Genomic DNA, 19,992 nt, shown 5'->3' on the forward strand with positions numbered 1-19,992 from the left:
TGTATTAAAGTAAAGATGACTGAATACAAATGCACACCACACCTTTCAGATTTTTATTTGGAAAAATTGGAAAACCATGAATCATTTTCCTTCGTCTGCACAACAATGCATTACTTTGTGTTGGTCTATCACATAAGATAAGAATCACAATAGTTTGTGCTTGTAATGTGACAAACGTGAAAAATATTAAGGGGTATTCAGAGAAGTTTGAACCCAACACAGACAGAGAGAAACTGCAGAGCTCCACTTCAGCAGTGCAGCTGGCTGGCCAACTGGGGTGGCTAAAAACAACAGCAAAGAACAACATGTGTAGCCGGGTCTTGACCTGCAGCCAGACTGTCAGCAGAGTTTGACATGTCTCTCCTCCAAAGCACCAAGAGTTCATTGTAATGAAGAATGGCGAGGCAAATCTGCATCCAAGTACTGAATGACCATTCCAATTCAAGTAAAAGCCTTTCAAAGCCGCTTGTATTCCATCATCCACTTTGTTCCACAATGTCAAATGTGGAAGTGGAGACGGGGAATGAGAGAGGAAGTGGAAGTAAGAAAATAGGTAGACTATCCAAACATAAACAAAGCTGCCTTTTGGAACAATTTTATGTGAATGTAAACTTGTTTTACTGTTTAAAAGCACAGAATACAGTTTGATAAGCAGCTGATTTCACTTACTAGTGAAAGAAAAACAAGGAGAAAAAAAAACAATAAGGAGGTAGAGAAACTGCACTAAATTGAGTTATTCTCTCACACATGGGGGGAGCTGGGCTGAGCCAGACAGATAAGTGGAATGACTAAATTAAACAATGACCTGTTCATTTCTAACCACTGGAACTCCACAATGGCAGCTTATCAACTCTAAATCTCCCCACCTCTCTTCAGTGTCCCAGCCTGTGTGTGCTCTGTTTCCCCAAGGACTCGGTCCATATCTAGCCACGCAGGTCCCGTTGCTCACCCATTCTGTTGGCAGGGCCCAGTAAGAAAACAGTCCGAGTCAGCTTGGGACCAGCGCGTGAGAGTGTCTCTGTTTGGCTCTGGTTTGGTCTGGTTGAGGACAAAGGCTCAGCCAGCCAGTAAGTCTAATTGAAATAGTCTAGGCCACATTAAAAGGGGCAGGCTGGCTAATGATCAACACAGACGGGTTTTTAATAGCAAAGAGAAGTACTTAGTGAAGTGGCTCCTTGTCCAACAGTGAAAATACATTTGCACTACCCTAACAAACACTAACAAAAGACAAGATGGAGCAAAGACAAGACATAAATAAGAATCTACCATACCAGGTTACCTAAAAAACTATCTTGACATAAATCACTCACCTGAAACATGTGGTGCCTTGCAAAACTATTCAGACTCCGTTAAAGTGTTTTTTCCCAATAATTAAAAAGTGAAGCATTCGTCTATATTATCTTTCACAGCAATTACAGCTGCAAGTCTTTTGAAGTATGTTTCTATCAACTTTGCACATCTTGAAACCGAAATTTGTGCCCAACGTTTCTGTAAAATAGTGGTTGCCTGTTTCTCAGATTTATGCTCTCCTTGCTTGGCATTGCAGTTAAGGTGGATGGCCATGTCTTTGAAGGTCTGCAGCTTTGTCATACTCTTTCCATTTCAGATGATTACCCCTGAACTGTTTGTTGTGTTCCTTGATCTTCGTGATGCCGTTTGTTCACAAATGTTCTCTAAAATACCTCTGAGGTCTTCATAGAACAGCTGGATTTACATTGAGATTACATTATACAAAGGTGGATCTGAATGCTAATTAGGTGACTTTACGTAGGGGCCTGCTAAATGCATATGCATGCCACACACTTCAGATTTGCAGTTGAAAAAAGTGTAAACATTATGTGTCCTTTTTCTTTCACTTCACAGCTATGCTCAACTTGTGATGGTCTTTCACGTGAAATTCATATAGAATACATTGAAATTCATATAGAATTGAAGTTCAAAGGATATAAATATTTTTGCAAGGCACTAAACCTTGTACTGAACATGTCACCTTTAATGGTTGGTAGACCAACTCACCTGTTTTCCTGAACGTTCTGTTAATCCCTGCAAAAAAGACAAATAGAAGAAAAATGTAACAAGGTTTGAGCAGAAAATGTAAATTCCCAGCAAATAAAAAATTAACACTAATATTGTACTTTAGTCTTCAAATGAAAAAACATTGAATATTTTGAATATTTTAATATTTTCAATATTTTATTACAGAAATAATTTCTGTCAAAATACAAGGATCAATAAGAGTCAATAATTAATAACATCCCTACACAGTTCGGATGATGGCTCACAACTCTTTGCAAATAAATATTGAGAAATGTTGAACCTGGTAGTGACATCTCTAAACACAATATTAGGTTCATATGGGACAGACATTCATTGATGGATCTGAAGCAGAGATCCTACAGATCCTTGTTCTTTCAAGTCAGACATTGTAATTAGTGACAGCAGGCTGCAGACGATGGCTTCTTTACTTTTTCAGTAATCGCTCATGGCTTATCCTGTTTCTTATTCCCCTTCAAGTGGTCATGTATGCTTCTTTACTGATGACTATGAAATATTTGTTACACAAATACAAGAAATACCCTATAAATAACGAGAGGATATTGTGTGCTGTCTAAGTGATTGGACATCTCTTGAATTTTATTGCTTCTTTCCCATGCAGCCACGCCATCTGCTCATTTTCCAAGATACACCCAATTAAGGAGACGACTTAAGTTCTTCCTGGTGTTGGTAGCTCCTCTTATGGTGATGGTTTGCCTTTATGTCAGGTTTATGTCACTGCAGCTGTTTTTATGATAGCGTGCTGTGTCAGGAAGAACTCATAAGGTCTGTTTATTAAGCTGGAATCTGGGTCAGTTCATTTGCTTAGGATGGCTTTTAACACAGGAAGCAAAACCACCGTATATTGTGTGCATTGGCCTACATTTCAAATCATCCTGAAATTAGACACACACAGATCAAACTGTTGATTTAAGTTTCTTTGATCAATCTTTGCCATGTATACTGTAATAAACATATATTGGCTTTGATGTGATGGTCTTGGTAAACTGTAACCGGGATTACAAGAAATTCCCACTTGTAACTTTGACAAGCTGGTATTTTAAAGCAGTTTCCATTTAAGTCTGATGAGAGTGTCTGTGGCCAGCGAGGGGGGCTACTGAAGCCGTAAAGAGCTTGTAACTATGACCTCTAATCACCACTGAGGCTGTAATGGCTACCATGTGGCTTAAGGGAGGCACCTGGCAGCCATCTTGGCTCCAAGCGAAGGAAGACAGGGTCTCTGTTTACTGCCTGAAAATGAGGAGCCATCCCATGACAGCTTCTCCCATCATAAGGTAAATCAGTCTCCACAGAGAGGCCCAAAGTGCTCTTATATCTGTTTTCTCACTCTTCAGTGGTGAGAACCCAACTCAGTCCATTATCTTTACTCTTTTACTGCCAACAGATCTATTTCTAGCTTTTGTTCTGACTCCACCGAAGACATAAACACTCAGTAGCAGTCAAAAGATTGGACACACCTACCTATTCATTTTGAATGAATAGGTGTGTGCGAAGTTTTTAAAAATAAGTTTGACAACACAAAAGCACAATCTGTGTGGAAGCATTTGGGAAGTGCCATAAAAACATGCCATTCACAATGAGATTGTTTTGAGCAGCTAATTCCCCTCAGAGCTTAACAAATCTTTTCCAGAGATAATGGATTTTCAAGGTCCTGAAAGTAGCTTGACATCATTTAATGTCTCTAAATGCGCAGTAAAGTGCCCTACAGAGGTACACACCTTTTGTCACTTTATAATCACAAATTTAAATGTATTTCTTTGGGATTGCATCGATGGACTAACACTAAGAAGTGCAAGATTGTTGATGAAGGACAATTTTCGAAGGGTTGGTGTGGATTTGTTTTCAACCACCTTTAATCTGATACCCCTAAGTAAATCCTGTGCAACCAATTGCTTTCAGAGGTCATCTAATTAGTAATCCGAGTCCACCTGTGTGTAATTTAATCTCATTGCAAATACAGCTGTTCACTTAAGGACATTTTTTACCAAATATTAATGTGCGTTTCCATTACAGGATATTTTTCAGCAGGCGGAGTAGTTTTCTGGGGCAACCATTATCCCACTGTGTTTCCACTGCATTTAGCAGGGCAGCAACAAAGTACAAGGGTAGAAATGTACACAAAAATAGGAGAGACTTTTCAATTGAGTGTTGTAGAGGGAAAGTACTAAGAATTTCGAACTGATTTAATGTTTTCCAACAAGATAATTCAGTCATTTCATTTTAAAATAATCTGCAGCTCATATTTTGTGTTTTAACATTAACTGTAATAGATTGAGTAAATAATAATAGAATAAATCATCAATGTCTGTTTACACCTGCCTGTGAGGAGAGGAGGAGTGAAAATGTCAGGCAAAGTAATATTTCATGGTATTTAGACCTATTCTGAGGTATAATTAAAAACAACCAACCAGTGTGCATCCTTAACAGATTTATTTTACTCCAAAATAGCTGCTTTTGCTCTGTCCGTGGATTATGGTCTGTACATGTCTCTCTGACTTTATTTGTTAATTTTCTCTTAACTTTACAAATTTCATGTGACTTTAAAGTCATTATAAATTCAGTTTCACCACAGAAACGCTGTGGAATGATCACAAGTTTATGGCTAGAACACCAGCTCACCTATTTGAGGTTAAAATCCAGACAGGAAGTGTCTCTCCTCATCTCTGCGATGTACCTTCATTAGGAAAATCCGTTTCAAAATGTGTTACAGCTACACCTTTCCATGGATTTTGTAGTGCCTCCATGTAAATTAGAAAGTATATTTGCTTTGACATAATCATTTGTTATAGTTTTATTTCTGAAAAACAAAGTCCTAAACCTAGGCCTTGGTCAACACTGCTGCAGAGGAATGAGTTACCTGCTCAGTGTCTCTGGATGTCATGACCTTTTTTTTGTACTCATACAACAACGCCCAAGGACACAAATGTTCCTGGTCTCATAGATGAAACCCATCTTTCTGCCAACAGGGCTGTGTCGCCTTGAACACTCCATCCCTATAGTGAATCGTAGTGCCAGCTTTAAGCTTTTTCCCAGAAGGGATAGGGAAAGTAGTCAGAGCTGATGGGAACTTGGATGGACCTAAACAGAGAGGGAATCTATAGATGTCCAAAGCTGGTAAAGGCATACAGCAGCTGTAACTGCAGCAATAGGGGCTTCTTCAAAGTATCGACTAAATAGAAATGCAAAGTACATGTCTAAGTGCAGACCTTAAGACTTCAGATTTTAGTAACCATGTAACATCTTCTTTCCATTTAGTTATGCACTACCTTGTGTTGAACATAAAATCCTATTTACTACATTTACGTTTGCAGTTGTACAGTGACAGAATGTGACAAAAGTCAAGAGGTATAATGAATACTTTTGCAATGCACTGTATTTATCAAGCAAAGCATTCTTTCACCCGTGTTAAATCAGCAAAGGTAATTCCAGTGCCATATAAGTTCCTGTTTAAAAACACCTTCAGAGAATCATTTCGAGGTGTCAAGTTCAAATACTAAAGCTCTTCTCAAGAGATCCCAAAGAAGTGGGTTTAATCAAGCAGTAATAAAGTGGGATTTGGTGCTTTCATGTGTAATCTTGGCAAGTTCATGAGCATGGACTGATGGAAGAATTGCAATTTATCAAGGTTAGCAGGCTTCCTTTGAAAAACCTGCCAGAAAGAAAGGAGCTCAGTCAGAGCATATTAGAAAATTAGCATTTGATATGAGCTTGTAGGTGCAACTGTAAAGCAAAGTTATACAAGAAGAAGGATTTTTCCAGTATAGCATTACCTTCAGTTGTCCCCCTTGGCTCTTCGATGAAAAATGAGACATCCTTCTTTTCCGATGAGTCGTCAATGTGATCATAGGTGATTTGAGGGATCGACACAGCCCTCTCTGAGGCAACACCCAAAGAACCGGTGCCTTTGGACTTAAGCCTTCTCTTAGTCCCCTTTTTCTGCCAGACAGATGAAACATCAGGTCACCTTTGTCATTGTAATTAAATTGTGAATAATCTACAGATCTATTAAGTCTATAGTCATTTAAACACAGCACTGTAATAAATCCAAGCAAGTCAACCGTAAAAAAAAAAAAAAATGTCCCAAGATGAGGTCATGTTTTGACATTTTAATGATTTTCCCTGATGATTTTTTTGTCTCATTAGAGAAACATCACAGCATTGCAGACACTTAACTGATCTCAGTTGTAAGCAGCAACAGATGGTTAACAAACACGCTCATATGAAATCTATTTCAGGTTACAAGGAGGCAGAGAGTAAAATCCAACTCAAGTAGTTTTACATCCAAACTCAGCACCAGAGCAGGTGCTAAAAGTTAAATAAGGAGAAAAACAAACAGCCTGTACTTTTCTAGTTAGTTACTTTTTTTTTTTTTATTCATTTTTCTCCAGAACCTTTTATCCCAAAAACATATCATCTCAAATCACAAAATGTCAATGTCCAGAAAAAAAGTTTAATAGATAGTTAGTAATTTTATTAGGCAGACATGTTCTTAACTAAAAGGTTAATAATAGTTAGAACAATACACATTGCTTAGAATGTTTTGTCTTGGAAAATCTGTACAGATGTAATGCACCAAGTGGCAAAAAAAAAGCTTTGATCCTGGGAATATTAGCACTAAGAAGAAACTTTAAACAAGTATCACATTTAAAAGTGTTGCTTTTCAAACATATTATGATATTGTGATTTGCTTCCAGATCCAAATTGAAAGCTGAATGTTGTGAAGTTTCTGTCAGCAAATGAGAAGTTTTGTACTTTTCTTTAATTTATCAGCTACCAGGAAGGTTGTGGTGTTTAAATGATAGCCATCTGGTTGGGGCCCAAAGTAAGCCAAGAAATATCTGCCATGCTATTATACCACCTCTACCAGGCCTAACCGTTACTACAAGTCAGGATGGACCCATGCTTTCACGTTTTTATGCCAAATTCTGACCCTACCACCTGTCCATTCTGTCACTGTCCAGTGCCAGTGAGCCCATGTTTATTGTAATATCAGTTTCCTGTTCTTAACTGACAGAAGTGGCACCTGGAATGGTGTTCTGCTGTTGTTCTCTATCTGCTTCAATGTATTATGTTCAGAGATGGCATTCTGCATACAATAGTTGAAGCAACCGGTTATGTGAATTGCTGCAATAACTTAAATGTATTTCTTTGGGATTGTATCGATGGACTAACACTAAGAAGTGCAAGATTGTTGAGGAAGGACAATTTTCGAAGGGTTGGTGTGGATTTGTGTTCAACCGCCTTAAATCTGATACCCCTAAGTAAATCCTGTGCAACCAATTGCTTTCAGAGGTCATCTAATTAGTAATCGGAGTCCACCTGTGTGTAATTAAACCTCATTGCAAATACAGCTGTTCACTAAAGGACATTTTTACCAAATATTAATGTGCGTTTCCATTTACAGGATATTTTTCAGCAGCTGGAGTAGTTTTCTGGGGCAACCATTATCCCACTGTGTTTCCACTCCATTGAGCAGGGCAACAACAAAGTACCAGGGTAGAGATTTAGCCAATAAAAAGTAGGAGGGACTTTTCAACTGAGTGTTATAGAGGGAAAGTACTAAGAATTATTATATTCAGAGATGGAATTCTGCATACACTGGTTGAAGCAACTGGTTTTGTGAACTGCTTCCTTTCTGTCCTCTTGACCCAGTCAATTCATTCTGCTCTGAGACCAATGCATTTTCCTCCCTACAGCTGTTTCAGACTATCCAGGTTGTGCATTGAAATCTCAATAGATCAACAGTTTCTGAAACGCTCAGACCAGTGCTGTCATGCCATGTTCAAAGTGACGGAAATTCACTTTCTTTCCCTTTCTGATGTTCATTTGAACTTCAGCAAGTTATCTTCACCTCGTCTGGATGGCTAAATGCATTGAGTTGCTTCTACGTGATTGGCTGATTCGCTGTTAGTGGTAATAAACAATTTAATAGGTTGAACGGTCAGAAAACTAGTGGGACTTCCTAATCAATATGGTGTTAACTTCTAGTAGAAGTCCAAATACAACCTGCATTTGATGTGATCAAACACTGTAAGAGCATGCTCGTAAATTGTCAATGTACAGTGTGCATTAATAAATAGTTTATACCTGTAACTATGACTATATTTCACATAGGCAGAGGCCATATTGGATACTAAACTCAGGGCTGCTCTGCTCCAGCTACTGTAATCTGGTCTATACTCTGGTACAATATCCTGTGATCTCATGGCATAAATATGTGATATTAGAAGTGAAGGTGAGTCTTTAACATGGCCATAAGTTGGTCTAGTGTTTAATCTAATTCAGTCTGTTTACCAAGCACACATTATTTTATCTTTACAGCAAACATTTAATCCTAAATGGTTCACATAGCCAGTCAACTAACAGCTCAGTGCATCTGATTGGATCCTTTGCAGGTGTTTGGGAAATGTTTCCTATAGAACTTTCTCAAAATAATAACTGAACCTATTCAGCCATTTATCCTGGTGCAAAAAAGCCAGGTCATGTCAACAACAATGCACTAACACAACACATTTCTTCCATTACACATCTCAATCTGACCAAATCATGAACTCAGGCTATGATGATATATGTGTTTAATCTCTGTTTCCTAGAGTGAAATCATTGCATTGAGTGTATTATGTGAGGCAGTGAGAAGTTAAATACTGTCTCCAGGCAGATCCGAACAGCAAACAGCCAACATTACGGATGTGACCTTTAAAGTAGCTTAATTATTTAGACTGATGGGGTCAGACTTGGGTATTTGCCACATGCAGTAAGTCTAAAGGGACTTAACTGTTTGGTTGAGTCAATAATGGAATTTAGGAAAGAAAACTAGATCCCAAGAAAAGAGATGGAATAAAGACAGTAAAAAGCCAATGTTGCTGGCATGAGAAGGACAGTAACAGAAAAATCTGGAGAAGCATCTTGAACGACTGAGAAGAGGCTGAAAGGAGGAAAGACAACGGAGAAAGTCACATGCCGAAACAGAAAAGGGCGGAAACAGCCTTCATTCTCTCCAATATCTGTGGGCTCAATGCGACACAAAGATTTTTTTGTCGTTGTACTACTTGACAAAGGTTTACACCCATGAGAAAGGCAGTGGTGACATCATCTCAACTGACTGGGCTTTTGTCCGGCGGAGACAAAGGCCTCGAGTCATCCTGCTGGAGTCAAGCCTTTGAGGTAGGAGGAGCTGTTGTGTGTGCGTATTTGTGTTTTCTGTGCATTGTGTCCCTCAGCATGTGTGTATATTTGTGGGAACTTCGCCCACCCTTTTATGCTTTATGGTCTTTGCACAGTATAGCTAATATTGTTGCAAAAGGTGAATTCCCAAAAAAAACAAAAAAAAAAACAATACAGCTTTTTACATCAGCACTTTTAACAAGATGAGCTATTAACTGTGAAATAATTCAGCTTGACATACTGAGAAACTCTCTGGAGAAATGTTTAATGTGTCTTTTAATAGGTGACATTTTTGATGTATTAAGAAAACAGTTACCGTCATGTTCAATTTCTTGATGCTAGGGCTGCTGTTGTCAGCTTGCGCTGCGGCCACGCCCTCTGGAGTTAAAATGTACATTTTCCATGTAGCAGCACAGCCGTTTGGTTTCTCTGCAGCGTAACACCTCCAGAGTGTCTGGAAAACACAAGTTGTCACAAATGCCAAACAGGAAAATCTAATGAATGCCACAAATCTAAACTGTCTACTTTAGTGTTCCTGAAGAGTCACCTCTCCAACATTCTTAAACATTGCATGAAGCACAATATTAAACAGCCACTATTTTCTTTCATTCCTTTATTTAAAGGAAACCAGAGAAGGAGGAAGCTAGAGTTACGCAGGTCAATTTTAGTGGTTGTCTACCAGATTGTGACCTGTTAACCATTTAACTGAGAACCCCACAATTATTTGCCATTTGCAGACAAACGTTACTTTTAGGATAATTTGGCTAAAATGCCACAACATCCAATGGAGCTCTCTGTGTTTTTTCTTTGATCAAAGTGAGGGATAATAACTATCAAGTAAACAACTGCCTCCCCACTCTATGTAGGAGGGTTAGAAAGGTAGAAATCGTTTGAACAAAACAGTGTAATTTCACATTTTTCCATATTGATGCTAAACACTGGATAAGGGTTTTTCCTGTCTATCTGTCCATAATTAGAGCACATCGCTTTGTAAAAGCATCCCTTTTTCTTTTGCTATACAAGGTTTTTATATAATAGACAACCACAAAGCGGTGATAATAGTCAAGCAGAAGGAAAGTGTGGTTCAATTAGTTTTACAAATAAAATTCTCAAAAGTAAAGTGTGCATTTGTCTTCAGTCCCCTTTACTCTGAAACCTGTAAATGAAATCTAGTGCAAGAAAATAACCTTCTGCAGTAAACAGTTGTGGAATTGGTCTCTGTATAAACCTAGCTGTTCTGTGAAGGCCTCCAAAAGTTGTTGGAGAACATAAGTGTACAAACAGCATCATGAAGATCAAGGAACACAGGAGACAGGTCAATGATTAAATCGTTGAGAAGTCCAGCTGAAAATAATAGGCCTCTTGCACCTTGAAATCTAGCTGAAACTTTCACTTTGTTTGAACAGAGAACTGATTTCATTTTCCTGATCAAAGCTCAGGATTATGTTTGCCTACCAAAACATATTTTTGTTAAGAAATCACCTGGGACTCTTGAGTGAACTTTCACAGGAATACAGTGAGGAAAATAAGTATTTGAACACCCTGCGACTTTGCAAGTTCTCCTACTTAGAAATTATGGAGGGGTCTGAAATTTTCATCTTAGGTGCATGTCCACTGTGAGAGACATAATCTAAAAAAAACAAAAATCCAGAAATCACAATGCATGATTTTTTAATAATTTGTGTGTTACTGCTGCAAATAAGTATTTGAACACCTGTGAAAATCAATGTTAATATTTGGTACAGTAGCCTTTGTTTGCAATTACAGAGGTCAAACGGTTCCTGTAGTTCTTCACCAGGTTTGCACAAACTGCAGCAGGGATTTTGCCCCATTTATCAGGACAGATCTTCTCCTGATCAGCCAGGTTTCTGGACTGTCGCTGAGCAACACGGAGTTTCAGCTCCCTCCAAAGATTTTCTATAGGGTTTAGGTCTGGAGACTGGCTAGGCCACTCCAGAACCTGGATATGCTTCTGACAGAGCCACTCCTTGGTTTTCTTGGCTGTGTGCTTCGGGTCATTGTCATGCTGAAAGACCCAGCCACGACCCATCTTCAACGCTCTGACTGAGGTCAGGAGGTTTCTGCCCAATATCTCACAATCCAGAGCCCCGTTCATCCTCTCCTTAATACAGTGCAGTCGTCCTGTCCCATGTGCAGAAAAAAACCCCATGCTTCACAGTAGGGATGGTGTTTTTGGGATGGTACTCATCATTCTTCGTCCCCCAAACACGGTGAGTGGAATTAAGACCAAAAAGTTCTATTTTGGTCTCATCTGACCACAGAACTTTCTCCCATGACTCCTCTGGATCATCAAGATGGTCATGGGCAAACTTCAGACGGGCCTGGACGTGTGCTGACTTCAGCAGGGGAACCTTCCGTGCGATACATGACTTTAAACTATGACGTCTTTGTGTATTACCCACAGTAACCTTGGAAAGAGTGGTGCCAGCTCTCTTCAGGTCATTGACCACCTCCTCCCGTGTAGTTCTGGGCTAGTTCCTCACCTTTCTTAGGATCATTGATATGCCACGAGGTGAGATCTTGCATGGAGACCCAGTCTGAGGGAGATTGACAGACATGTTTAGCTTCTTCCATTTTCTAATAATTGCTCCAACAGTTGATCTTTTTTCACCAAGCTGCATGGCAATTGCTCCGTAGCCTTTTCCAGCCTTGTGGAGGTCTACAATTTTGTCTCTGGTGTCTTTGGACAGCTCTTTGGTCTTAGCCATGTTAGTAGTTAGAGTCTTACTGATTGTGTGGGGTGGACAGGTGTCTTTATGCAGCTAATGACCTCAAACAGGTGCTTCTAATTTAGAATAATAAGTGGAGTGGAGATGGACTTTTTAGAGGCGGACTAACAAGTCTTTTATTGTCAGGATTTTTGCTGATTGGCAAGTTTTCAAATACTTATTTGCAGCAGTAACGCACAAATAAATTATTAAAAAATCCTACATTGTAATTTCTGGATTTTTTTTTTTTTAGATTATGTCTCACACAGTGGACATGCACCTAAGATGGAAATTTCAGACCCTCCATGATGAAGTGGGAGAACTTGCAAAGTCGCAGGGTGTTCAAATACTTATTTTCCTCACTGTATATGTGAAGTGAAGATGCTTGAGGTGTCATTCCATGTTTTAAATAGAAAGCAGTCCAGGTTTCCATGGAGTTTACCTGGATGAGGCAGGCTGCAGCAGGGATTTGTCTGTTAAAGTGCTTCTGTCTCTGCTTCTGCTGAACTTTGAGGGCAAATCCTGAACCCAAAATTCCCTGAACAGGAAATACAATTAGTACAACTTCAATATTCCTACTGTTCAATTCAATTCAATTCAAAGATACTTTATTGATCCCTGAGGGGAAATTAGAATTCCAGTACAACCCATCCAAACACACATCATGACACAAGACAAGGGGGGGGGACGGGTCACCGAGGCTTTGCTGCCCACTCACAGGCGTTAAATATTTAACTCTCAATTTAGAGGCTAGAGATAATATCTAAATGTACTCTATAATTCTACAACAATTTGAAATCTAAAAGTAGAGTCTAAATTAAACTGATATAATAGAAAAAACTGTATTTACAGCAGGTAGAGCGAAGAAAGAGATGGCGAAGACACTGAAACAGGAGGCAATGGCCTTCCCTATCCACGTTTGAGGAATTTTGTCTCCATATCCGATGGTGGTGACAGTCACCTGAGGAAAAAGGATTGGAGATTTTCACACATACAATAGGGTTATCTAAGATACTCCTAAAGTGCTCATGAGAATGAAGCTGGTATTTACAAAGCCAAACTATTATACAAATTCAACAAATTTATTGCAGAACTCTCCTTTACAATGGAATTTATATTTATATGTCAATTAAAACAGATATGTTAAATCCTCTTTCATTTTAATTAAATGCAGCTGCAATAAAATGGTCATTCTAAGATCTTAAATCTTGATTTGGACAATAAAGAAGTTCATCAGCCATTGTTGAGTTGCCCCACAACTGTCTGAACGATTGCTGAGGCATTTGGGGTTCTTTTTTCTCCAGGGGAATGAGATTCCCATCCACTAATCCTCAATGAGTGCAGGAATTTGCAGGGCTAAGGAGGGAAAACAAATAGCCCTCACTCTCGCATGTGCGCCCCACTCTGAAAGCCGAGCCAGTTCTGACACATTCAAAGCACGCTCGGCTTACTGTGGGTGTCTGTGGGGTATCACTGGGTGAGCCACTGCTGCGTGCTAATACAAAGCGGCTGATGTAAGGTGAGATACTTTAAAGAGCTTTGAGGGTAAAGAAAGAAAGAGCGGAGGCGGGAGAGGCGGGTTGGTGTATGTTAGTGGTGGGTGGAGTTCAGGGGGATTTAATCACTCATCCACAAATCCGATGACTAAACAATGTCCTTCTGACATAAGAGTGGAAAGCTCTATTCAAAAAACAGGTCCTTTCATTCAGACTGTAGAGCGTGGGCCCAAAACTACTTCAAATCCATACATAGCAGAGATCTGATTTTTAATTATGTACAGGGCTTTGCAAAAGTATGCACACCTAGCGTACAGTGTACAAAAACAGACTTAAATTTAAATATTGTTATTTAGTGTGATAGACAACATAAAGTAGCATAAAATCCTTAAAGTAAAATGATGCTGACTGGGTCATTCTAACATATGAATAAGATTTTACCTAAATGATTACATTATAGCTCTGGCTGTATGTTTGGGGTCAATAGACCTCAAAACTGAACCTCTACCCCCCTATCAGGTCTTCAGCAGCCTCAAACATGTTTTTATCCAAGATTGTCTTGTATTTTGCTCCATCCATCTTCCCATCAGCTCTGATCAGCTTCTTTGGACTTCTTAGGACTCTCAGGACTTCTTATGGCTTATCTGAACGAAGGCTTTCATCTTATACTTTTACATACAGGCCAGTTTGGTAGTGAACAACTAATAGTTGTTATATCGACAGATGTAAAGTAGTAGATATTTGCAGCTCCTTCAGAATTATCACTTCCCTTTTAGCTGATTTCTTTTTAGCCATGATCTACTTAAATGGTCTGTAGGCATGCCACATGCTTTATCTTAACACAGAATGGATTGAACAGCGCTCAGGGTAATGTTCAGTGTTCACTAATGTTCTCTAAAAAAACTCCAAGGGCCCTCACTGAACAGCTGGATTTATACTGTGATTAAATTACACAAACCTTTTTTATAAATAGATGAAGGCATCTGGTTGCATCTGGTTGCACTGGATTAAAGAATACATACTATCATGATCTATCACAATAAATTCCAATATAATACATGGACGCCTGTGATTACAATGTGACATATGTGAAAAAGGTCAAGGGGTAAGAATACTTCAGCTATCCGAATAACTAAATTCACCCATTTTAATTGTGGGGTATAAACAAAAACAAGTAATATTGTGTTAACTTTGCTTTCTTGCCTCACTGAGAATAGGTTTTTGGTAAATCAAACTGATCTAGCTATCAGTCACAGTAAATAGGCAAGAAGAACAGCTAGTTGGGGGGTGGAAAACCATGCTTTAGGAGAAAGAATATGATATGAATCATAGCATTGGTCTGTCCTCCAGCTGTGCAGTGCACCTGCACATTTGAATGTTCAAACTATGCCAAGGGAAGGAATGCACTGTGGAAAAGCTTAGCAGGCTCCAATCAGCACAGATGCATTTCAGCAAGCACACACACAACACTTGCATTCCTCACCCCACCTATTGTAAAAGCATATCATGACTCTCAAGTTTACAGTTTCAGAAAACCACAAAGAGGTGCAAATCTCAGAGTGGAGCTCTTTTCTCTGTGCTGTGAACAAAAAAAAAAAAAAACACAAATAACAGCCTGCACATAGCAGGGAGGAGCATCGTGACCCTTGTAACCCATGTTACATAAAAGGTAGCAACCCCACAATTAAAGTTTTAATTAAGGGAACTGACACTTTATATTGGTGCTCTAAAAGTTCTTTGAGGCAAAGATGCAAGAGGTGAATGGTTTATTACCGTCTTCTTTGTGGCACGCTGATCCCCTGCACAAGGCTGCCATAGGTTTCTCATTATTCTGCACTTTCAATTCAAAAGTTTAATTAACTTCTCTGGAAATCTGAGTCTTCACGCTGAGGTGAAAGCAACTCCGAGCATGGAAAACATCAACGCATCTGCGTTTGGATTAACTGTTTCTGTCAGATTTCTGTGTAATAAACAGAAAACAACTGAGAGTAAAAGCAAAAGGAAGACGATGATTGATCCAAACAGGGTGACCACAGTCATTTTCCTAGTTAGAACATTACTTAAATGTGCTTTTTAACTATATTTTATTCCATAATAAAAAGAACAACTTTTTAAGTTTGGGAGCTGTCTTTAGTAGTAATAGGGATTCCAACTATACAGTGCAATGAAAATATATATCTCCCTTACAGATTGTTTCTGAGTTTGCTTTCTTGCTACATCTAAATGTTTCAGTTTATCAAACAAATTTTTATACAAGACAACTATAACTTCATTAAATACAAAACTCAATTTTCAAATGGTGAATTATTTTAATTAAGGCAACACCACCACAAGGCGCAACACAGCCTGATTGATACCAGACTTGTAGAATCAAGAAATTGCTTTATCAGAACCTGTCTGTCAACATAGAGTGACCCACAGGATCTCAAAAAGCAACACATCATGCCCCAAGTTAAAGGAAATTCAATAACAAGTGCATTTAGAACAGGGTTGAGAGCAGTTTCTAAGGCAAGCAAGCCACAGTGAGAACCATTCAACCACAAAAGTGACAAAACATGAAACACCGGTGAACCTTTCCAGAAGTGGTTGACCTACAAAGGTTATTCCAGGAGTGCATCTACTCTAATGCACTGCAGGCCACGCAGGTCATCCCTCATCGTTCAACAATAGTAACAATAAATGCATAAGAGTTCCAAGGTCAAAACCACTACTGACCAAAAGTAACCCAAATATCACATTTCCCAAAAAACATCCTAATGATCCCAAAGACGTTTGGCAAAATATTCTGTGTACCAATTAGTAAAAGGTTTTTTCAAAGAAGTGCATTATGTCACGTCTTGCTAAAAGCTAACATGACATAGAAAAAGGAAATCATACTGATAGTCCAATATGGTGGTGGTACTATGATGGTCCGGAGATGCTTTGCTGCTTCAGGATCTGGATGACTTGCTGTTATTTATCAAAACATGTATTCAGCTCTCCAGCAGAAAATCCCAAAGGAAAATGCCCAGCTGTCAGTTTGTGACTTTAAGCTCAAGCCCACTTAGGTTTCAGTAGAACAATAAGCCAAAGAACCCCACAAGTCCACATCTGAATGTCTCAAAAGAAAATAAAGAAGGATTTGGAGTGGCCTAGTCAATCTCTTGATTTAAGTGCAATTCAGATGCTTTGACATGATCTTAAACAAAAGAAAAGCATGACAAAATCAGAAGGGATCAGTAAAGGTGCCAATCCCTTTTCACAGCACTGTGCATTTAAAAATGCTCCGAGAGTCTGAACACAAAGCATTTAACTTTCTTGTGTGGGTGCCTTACCACGCCCCACCACAGGGCATCAGCGTAGCTGGAAAAGCCTGTTTTGCCCTCCTCATCCACAGCATCCTTCTCCGCCAAGTAGACAAAGTAGGAGGAAAAGATCAGACCCAAAAAGCCAATGTACAGGGTGGTGATCAGCTCCTGAAAAAATGAAAGTAAGGAAGAGAGGAAACAGTAAAATAAAGTATAACATCCTAACAAATATCTAAATCAAGGGTCCCTTTTTGACATGAAACTAAGGCTTGGAATGGCTTAATTCCTTGGCTCCACTTTTCATGTTTCATGTTCTTTCAAACCCTTACCTGGAAAATGTGTCAAATCTGCTTCACACAAGCTGCACACAAACTGCTCTTTAACCATATACATAAGTCTTTGTATTTGTAACAATATGTTTTCAAGCCAGTAGGCTGATGAAAAACATAAAAGAACTACTTCAAACAAACTGTTTCAAATCATCTCCAAGTGACATCAGCCACGCAGCTGATGACTGACTGAAGCCAGCCGTTCTGCATGTGCATGTTATTACATTTGCAAATGTCATCACAAAGGAGAATTTGCTGCAGAAATGAGGTCCATATTAATGGAAATTTACAGAAAAGGCAAAAAGCCTCAATTGTCCAATTTTCAAAGACCAGAGATGTTTCTTGAAAAACAGTTTCCTGAAAGTTGGTGGTAATTATGGAGAAGGAGCAGAAATGCAAAAACAGCAACCTGCTATATCAGTAGCTTTACATAAACAGTCCAGGAATGTCACTAAGGGCATAATTAATCTTCCCTTCCAGTGCATAGTGCTTCAATTTTGTAATAAATTATGCTGCACTCAATATGAACTCCATATGTTAATCTGAGGAAATGTTCTTATCATATTATGTTATCGGACAACTGTGGCTCAGATGGTAGGAGTTGGCCTATAACCAATGGGTTGCTGATTCGAACAGCTGCTCCGTCCATTTCAGTTGCTGTGTCCTTGGGCAAGACACTTCACCCAGCTTGCCTGCTGATGGTGGTCAGATGCGGCGGTTGTATCGCAGCCGCACTTCTGGCAGGCTACCCTAGGGCAGCTGTAGCTAAAATGTAGCTTGCCACTGTCAGTGTGTGAATATGTGTATGAATGGGTAGATGACTGATTGTAGTGTAAAGTGCTATGGAGTCCTCAGACTGGATAAAGCACTATACGAGTGCAGGCCATTTACTATTTACCAAAACTTAGGTTCAGGAGTGGGGCCTTGCCCAAACCAGATCTAGTTAGCCTGCGGTCTACTTATACCCAGTTTACCCATACCTCACAGTCACAGTCACGTTCTTTCCTTCCATTCCCTTAACACCTTCTCACCTTCTCACCTCATCCCCACACCCCCATACCTCTTCCTTCCCTTCATCTCCACACCCTTATCCCTACTTTCTCCCCTTCATCATGTCACGCTCATCCCTACTTCTTCATTAGTTATTCATTGCAGATCCCATCTGGGGGTCCCAAGTGGGGTCAGGAAAAAAGCAACTTTCGTGAAGACTGAACGCCCAGGCTTGGTCCTCTCCTCCCAGGCCTTTCGGATGTCTCCAGAGATGACTTAATCCTCACTTCCAGTTCATCCATTCCCTCAACCCCTTCCTTCAAATAGACCTTTAATCTTTTACCTTTGTGGTGTGGTCCTTGCTAGGGAATTGCCTCATATCTGAGGATTACATCTCACCCCCATTGAGTGCATATTAGTTGTCAGTCTGAAATGCATTCAGACACTAAAGGAATTTGTACAGTGGGCCACTGTCATAATCCTTGGATGATTTGTTTGCATTCTCATCATCTGCGTGTTGTTCATTATGTTCCTAATAGTCTTGGCGCGTATAGTTAATTGCTCTGTGCTCATTATTTTTAGAACGTGTTTTCTTATTCATTCATTGTAAAAGATAACGCTTGACATCCTGATGTAATAAACAGGACTCTAACAAATGAAGTCATTACACAATGCTGGTTAAGCAACACTGAGGATAGTTTGCTCCACCTGGTTGTTGTGTGAAGGTCAACTTGACACTTCATGCAGCAAGAGTGCATAAATCACCTCTCTGTCCGGGACAGAACCCAAAAAGCCTTTTTTAATTGTTAAGTAAAAATAACAGAATGCAATAAAAGTCAATAAAACCCAAAGATGCATAGACTATTTGTAAAACATTTGACTTTTTGATATTTTTTTTAAATTTAATTATGTCACTTTTTGCAATTGATTTTTATGTTTGTGCAAATCAGTTAAATTAATAAATTATTCCACAGTCTTTTAAAATTTGTAGGTGTGCATAAACAAACATCTCAATCAACGGCGTTGATTATGTATTAGGCGGTGGAGTATGTCTTGTGCCTGCAATGGGGCGGCTGGCGGGTTGTGCTTGACCTAGAGCGGGGGCCCTTGCTTTGCTTTGCCGTCACGCTGTGTGGTGGGGGCAGGAAGCGGCGGGGGTGCTTGGAGCAGGACTTTGTGTGGAGCTTGTGCTGTGTGGGTGTGGCTTCGTCAGCTTTTTGGGGATGGAGCTCACCTGTAGGGGTGTGCCCCTGTGCTGTGGGGAGGGGATTCATGGCGTTTGGGTTCGGGGGCATGTGTTTGATATCTGTGTCCTGGTTGGGGGTGTCCCTGTGGGGAAATGCATGTTGGGGTTCATTGGGGCTGGGGGGCTCATGGGGTTAGGATTGGAATTCAGTGGGGGTTTGGGACTGTTTCATCCTGTGACAGCTGTGGTTGGCAGGCTAGTTTGGACCATGTAGACCCACCTTTTGTACATGACCCCCTCTCCAGATGAGGATGGGGCCGTTGAGGACTGGGGTCGGGATGGGGGTTCTGGTTCCGGGCCGGGGTCACTCAGGTTCAGACACCAGCCCAGGCTAGCTCAGCCCAGTTTCAGGTGCTTGGGCGGTCTGCTTGTCTCCACCCCTGGAGGGAAGGGGACCACCTCCTGGGTCCGGGGGCAGGTTGCCCCTATGGGGTATCAGCACCTGGACCTGGGAGTATATATGGGGAATGCGAGTGAGTGTACGACGTCCATTGGTGTTTGTCTTTACATTGGGTGTGTGGGTGTGAGTGCATTTATGTGTAACCATGAGGGTGGGAATGTGTGATTGTGACTGTGTGTGCTTGTTTTTTGGGTCTTAGAGTGCCTGGATCAGGATAGGCCCCCTATCAAATGGGGGCCTATTTCCTCCCCGCCACACTACCGGCCAGTGGTTGGCGTCTCTGCCTGCTGGTGTAC

The 19,992-nt window shown here is 40.1% G+C and overlaps 2 protein-coding genes across 2 annotated transcripts in view; both read right to left on the bottom strand.

The window, feature by feature from the left end:
* The window catches only part of LOC124877796 (potassium voltage-gated channel subfamily KQT member 1-like), a 238,271-nt gene extending 232,294 nt beyond the window's left edge, over positions 1–5,977 (bottom strand). The window contains exons 1-2 of the mRNA XM_047381321.1: positions 5,826–5,977; positions 2,017–2,043 (exon numbers count right to left, since the gene is read on the bottom strand). The gene's annotated coding sequence lies outside the window, so the exon portion shown is untranslated. The remainder of the gene's footprint in view (positions 1–2,016; positions 2,044–5,825) is intronic.
* Positions 5,682–19,992, bottom strand: part of kcnq1.2 (potassium voltage-gated channel, KQT-like subfamily, member 1.2) — a 75,313-nt gene continuing 61,002 nt past the window's right edge. The window contains exons 7-12 of the mRNA XM_047390315.1: positions 16,759–16,899; positions 12,799–12,909; positions 12,391–12,486; positions 9,536–9,673; positions 5,826–5,991; positions 5,682–5,704 (exon numbers count right to left, since the gene is read on the bottom strand). Coding sequence (XP_047246271.1) covers positions 5,682–5,704; positions 5,826–5,991; positions 9,536–9,673; positions 12,391–12,486; positions 12,799–12,909; positions 16,759–16,899 — 675 coding nt within the window. The remainder of the gene's footprint in view (positions 5,705–5,825; positions 5,992–9,535; positions 9,674–12,390; positions 12,487–12,798; positions 12,910–16,758; positions 16,900–19,992) is intronic.

The sequence above is a fragment of the Girardinichthys multiradiatus genome, chromosome 2 (assembly GCF_021462225.1).
Source record: "Girardinichthys multiradiatus isolate DD_20200921_A chromosome 2, DD_fGirMul_XY1, whole genome shotgun sequence".
Taxonomy (NCBI): domain Eukaryota; kingdom Metazoa; phylum Chordata; class Actinopteri; order Cyprinodontiformes; family Goodeidae; genus Girardinichthys; species Girardinichthys multiradiatus.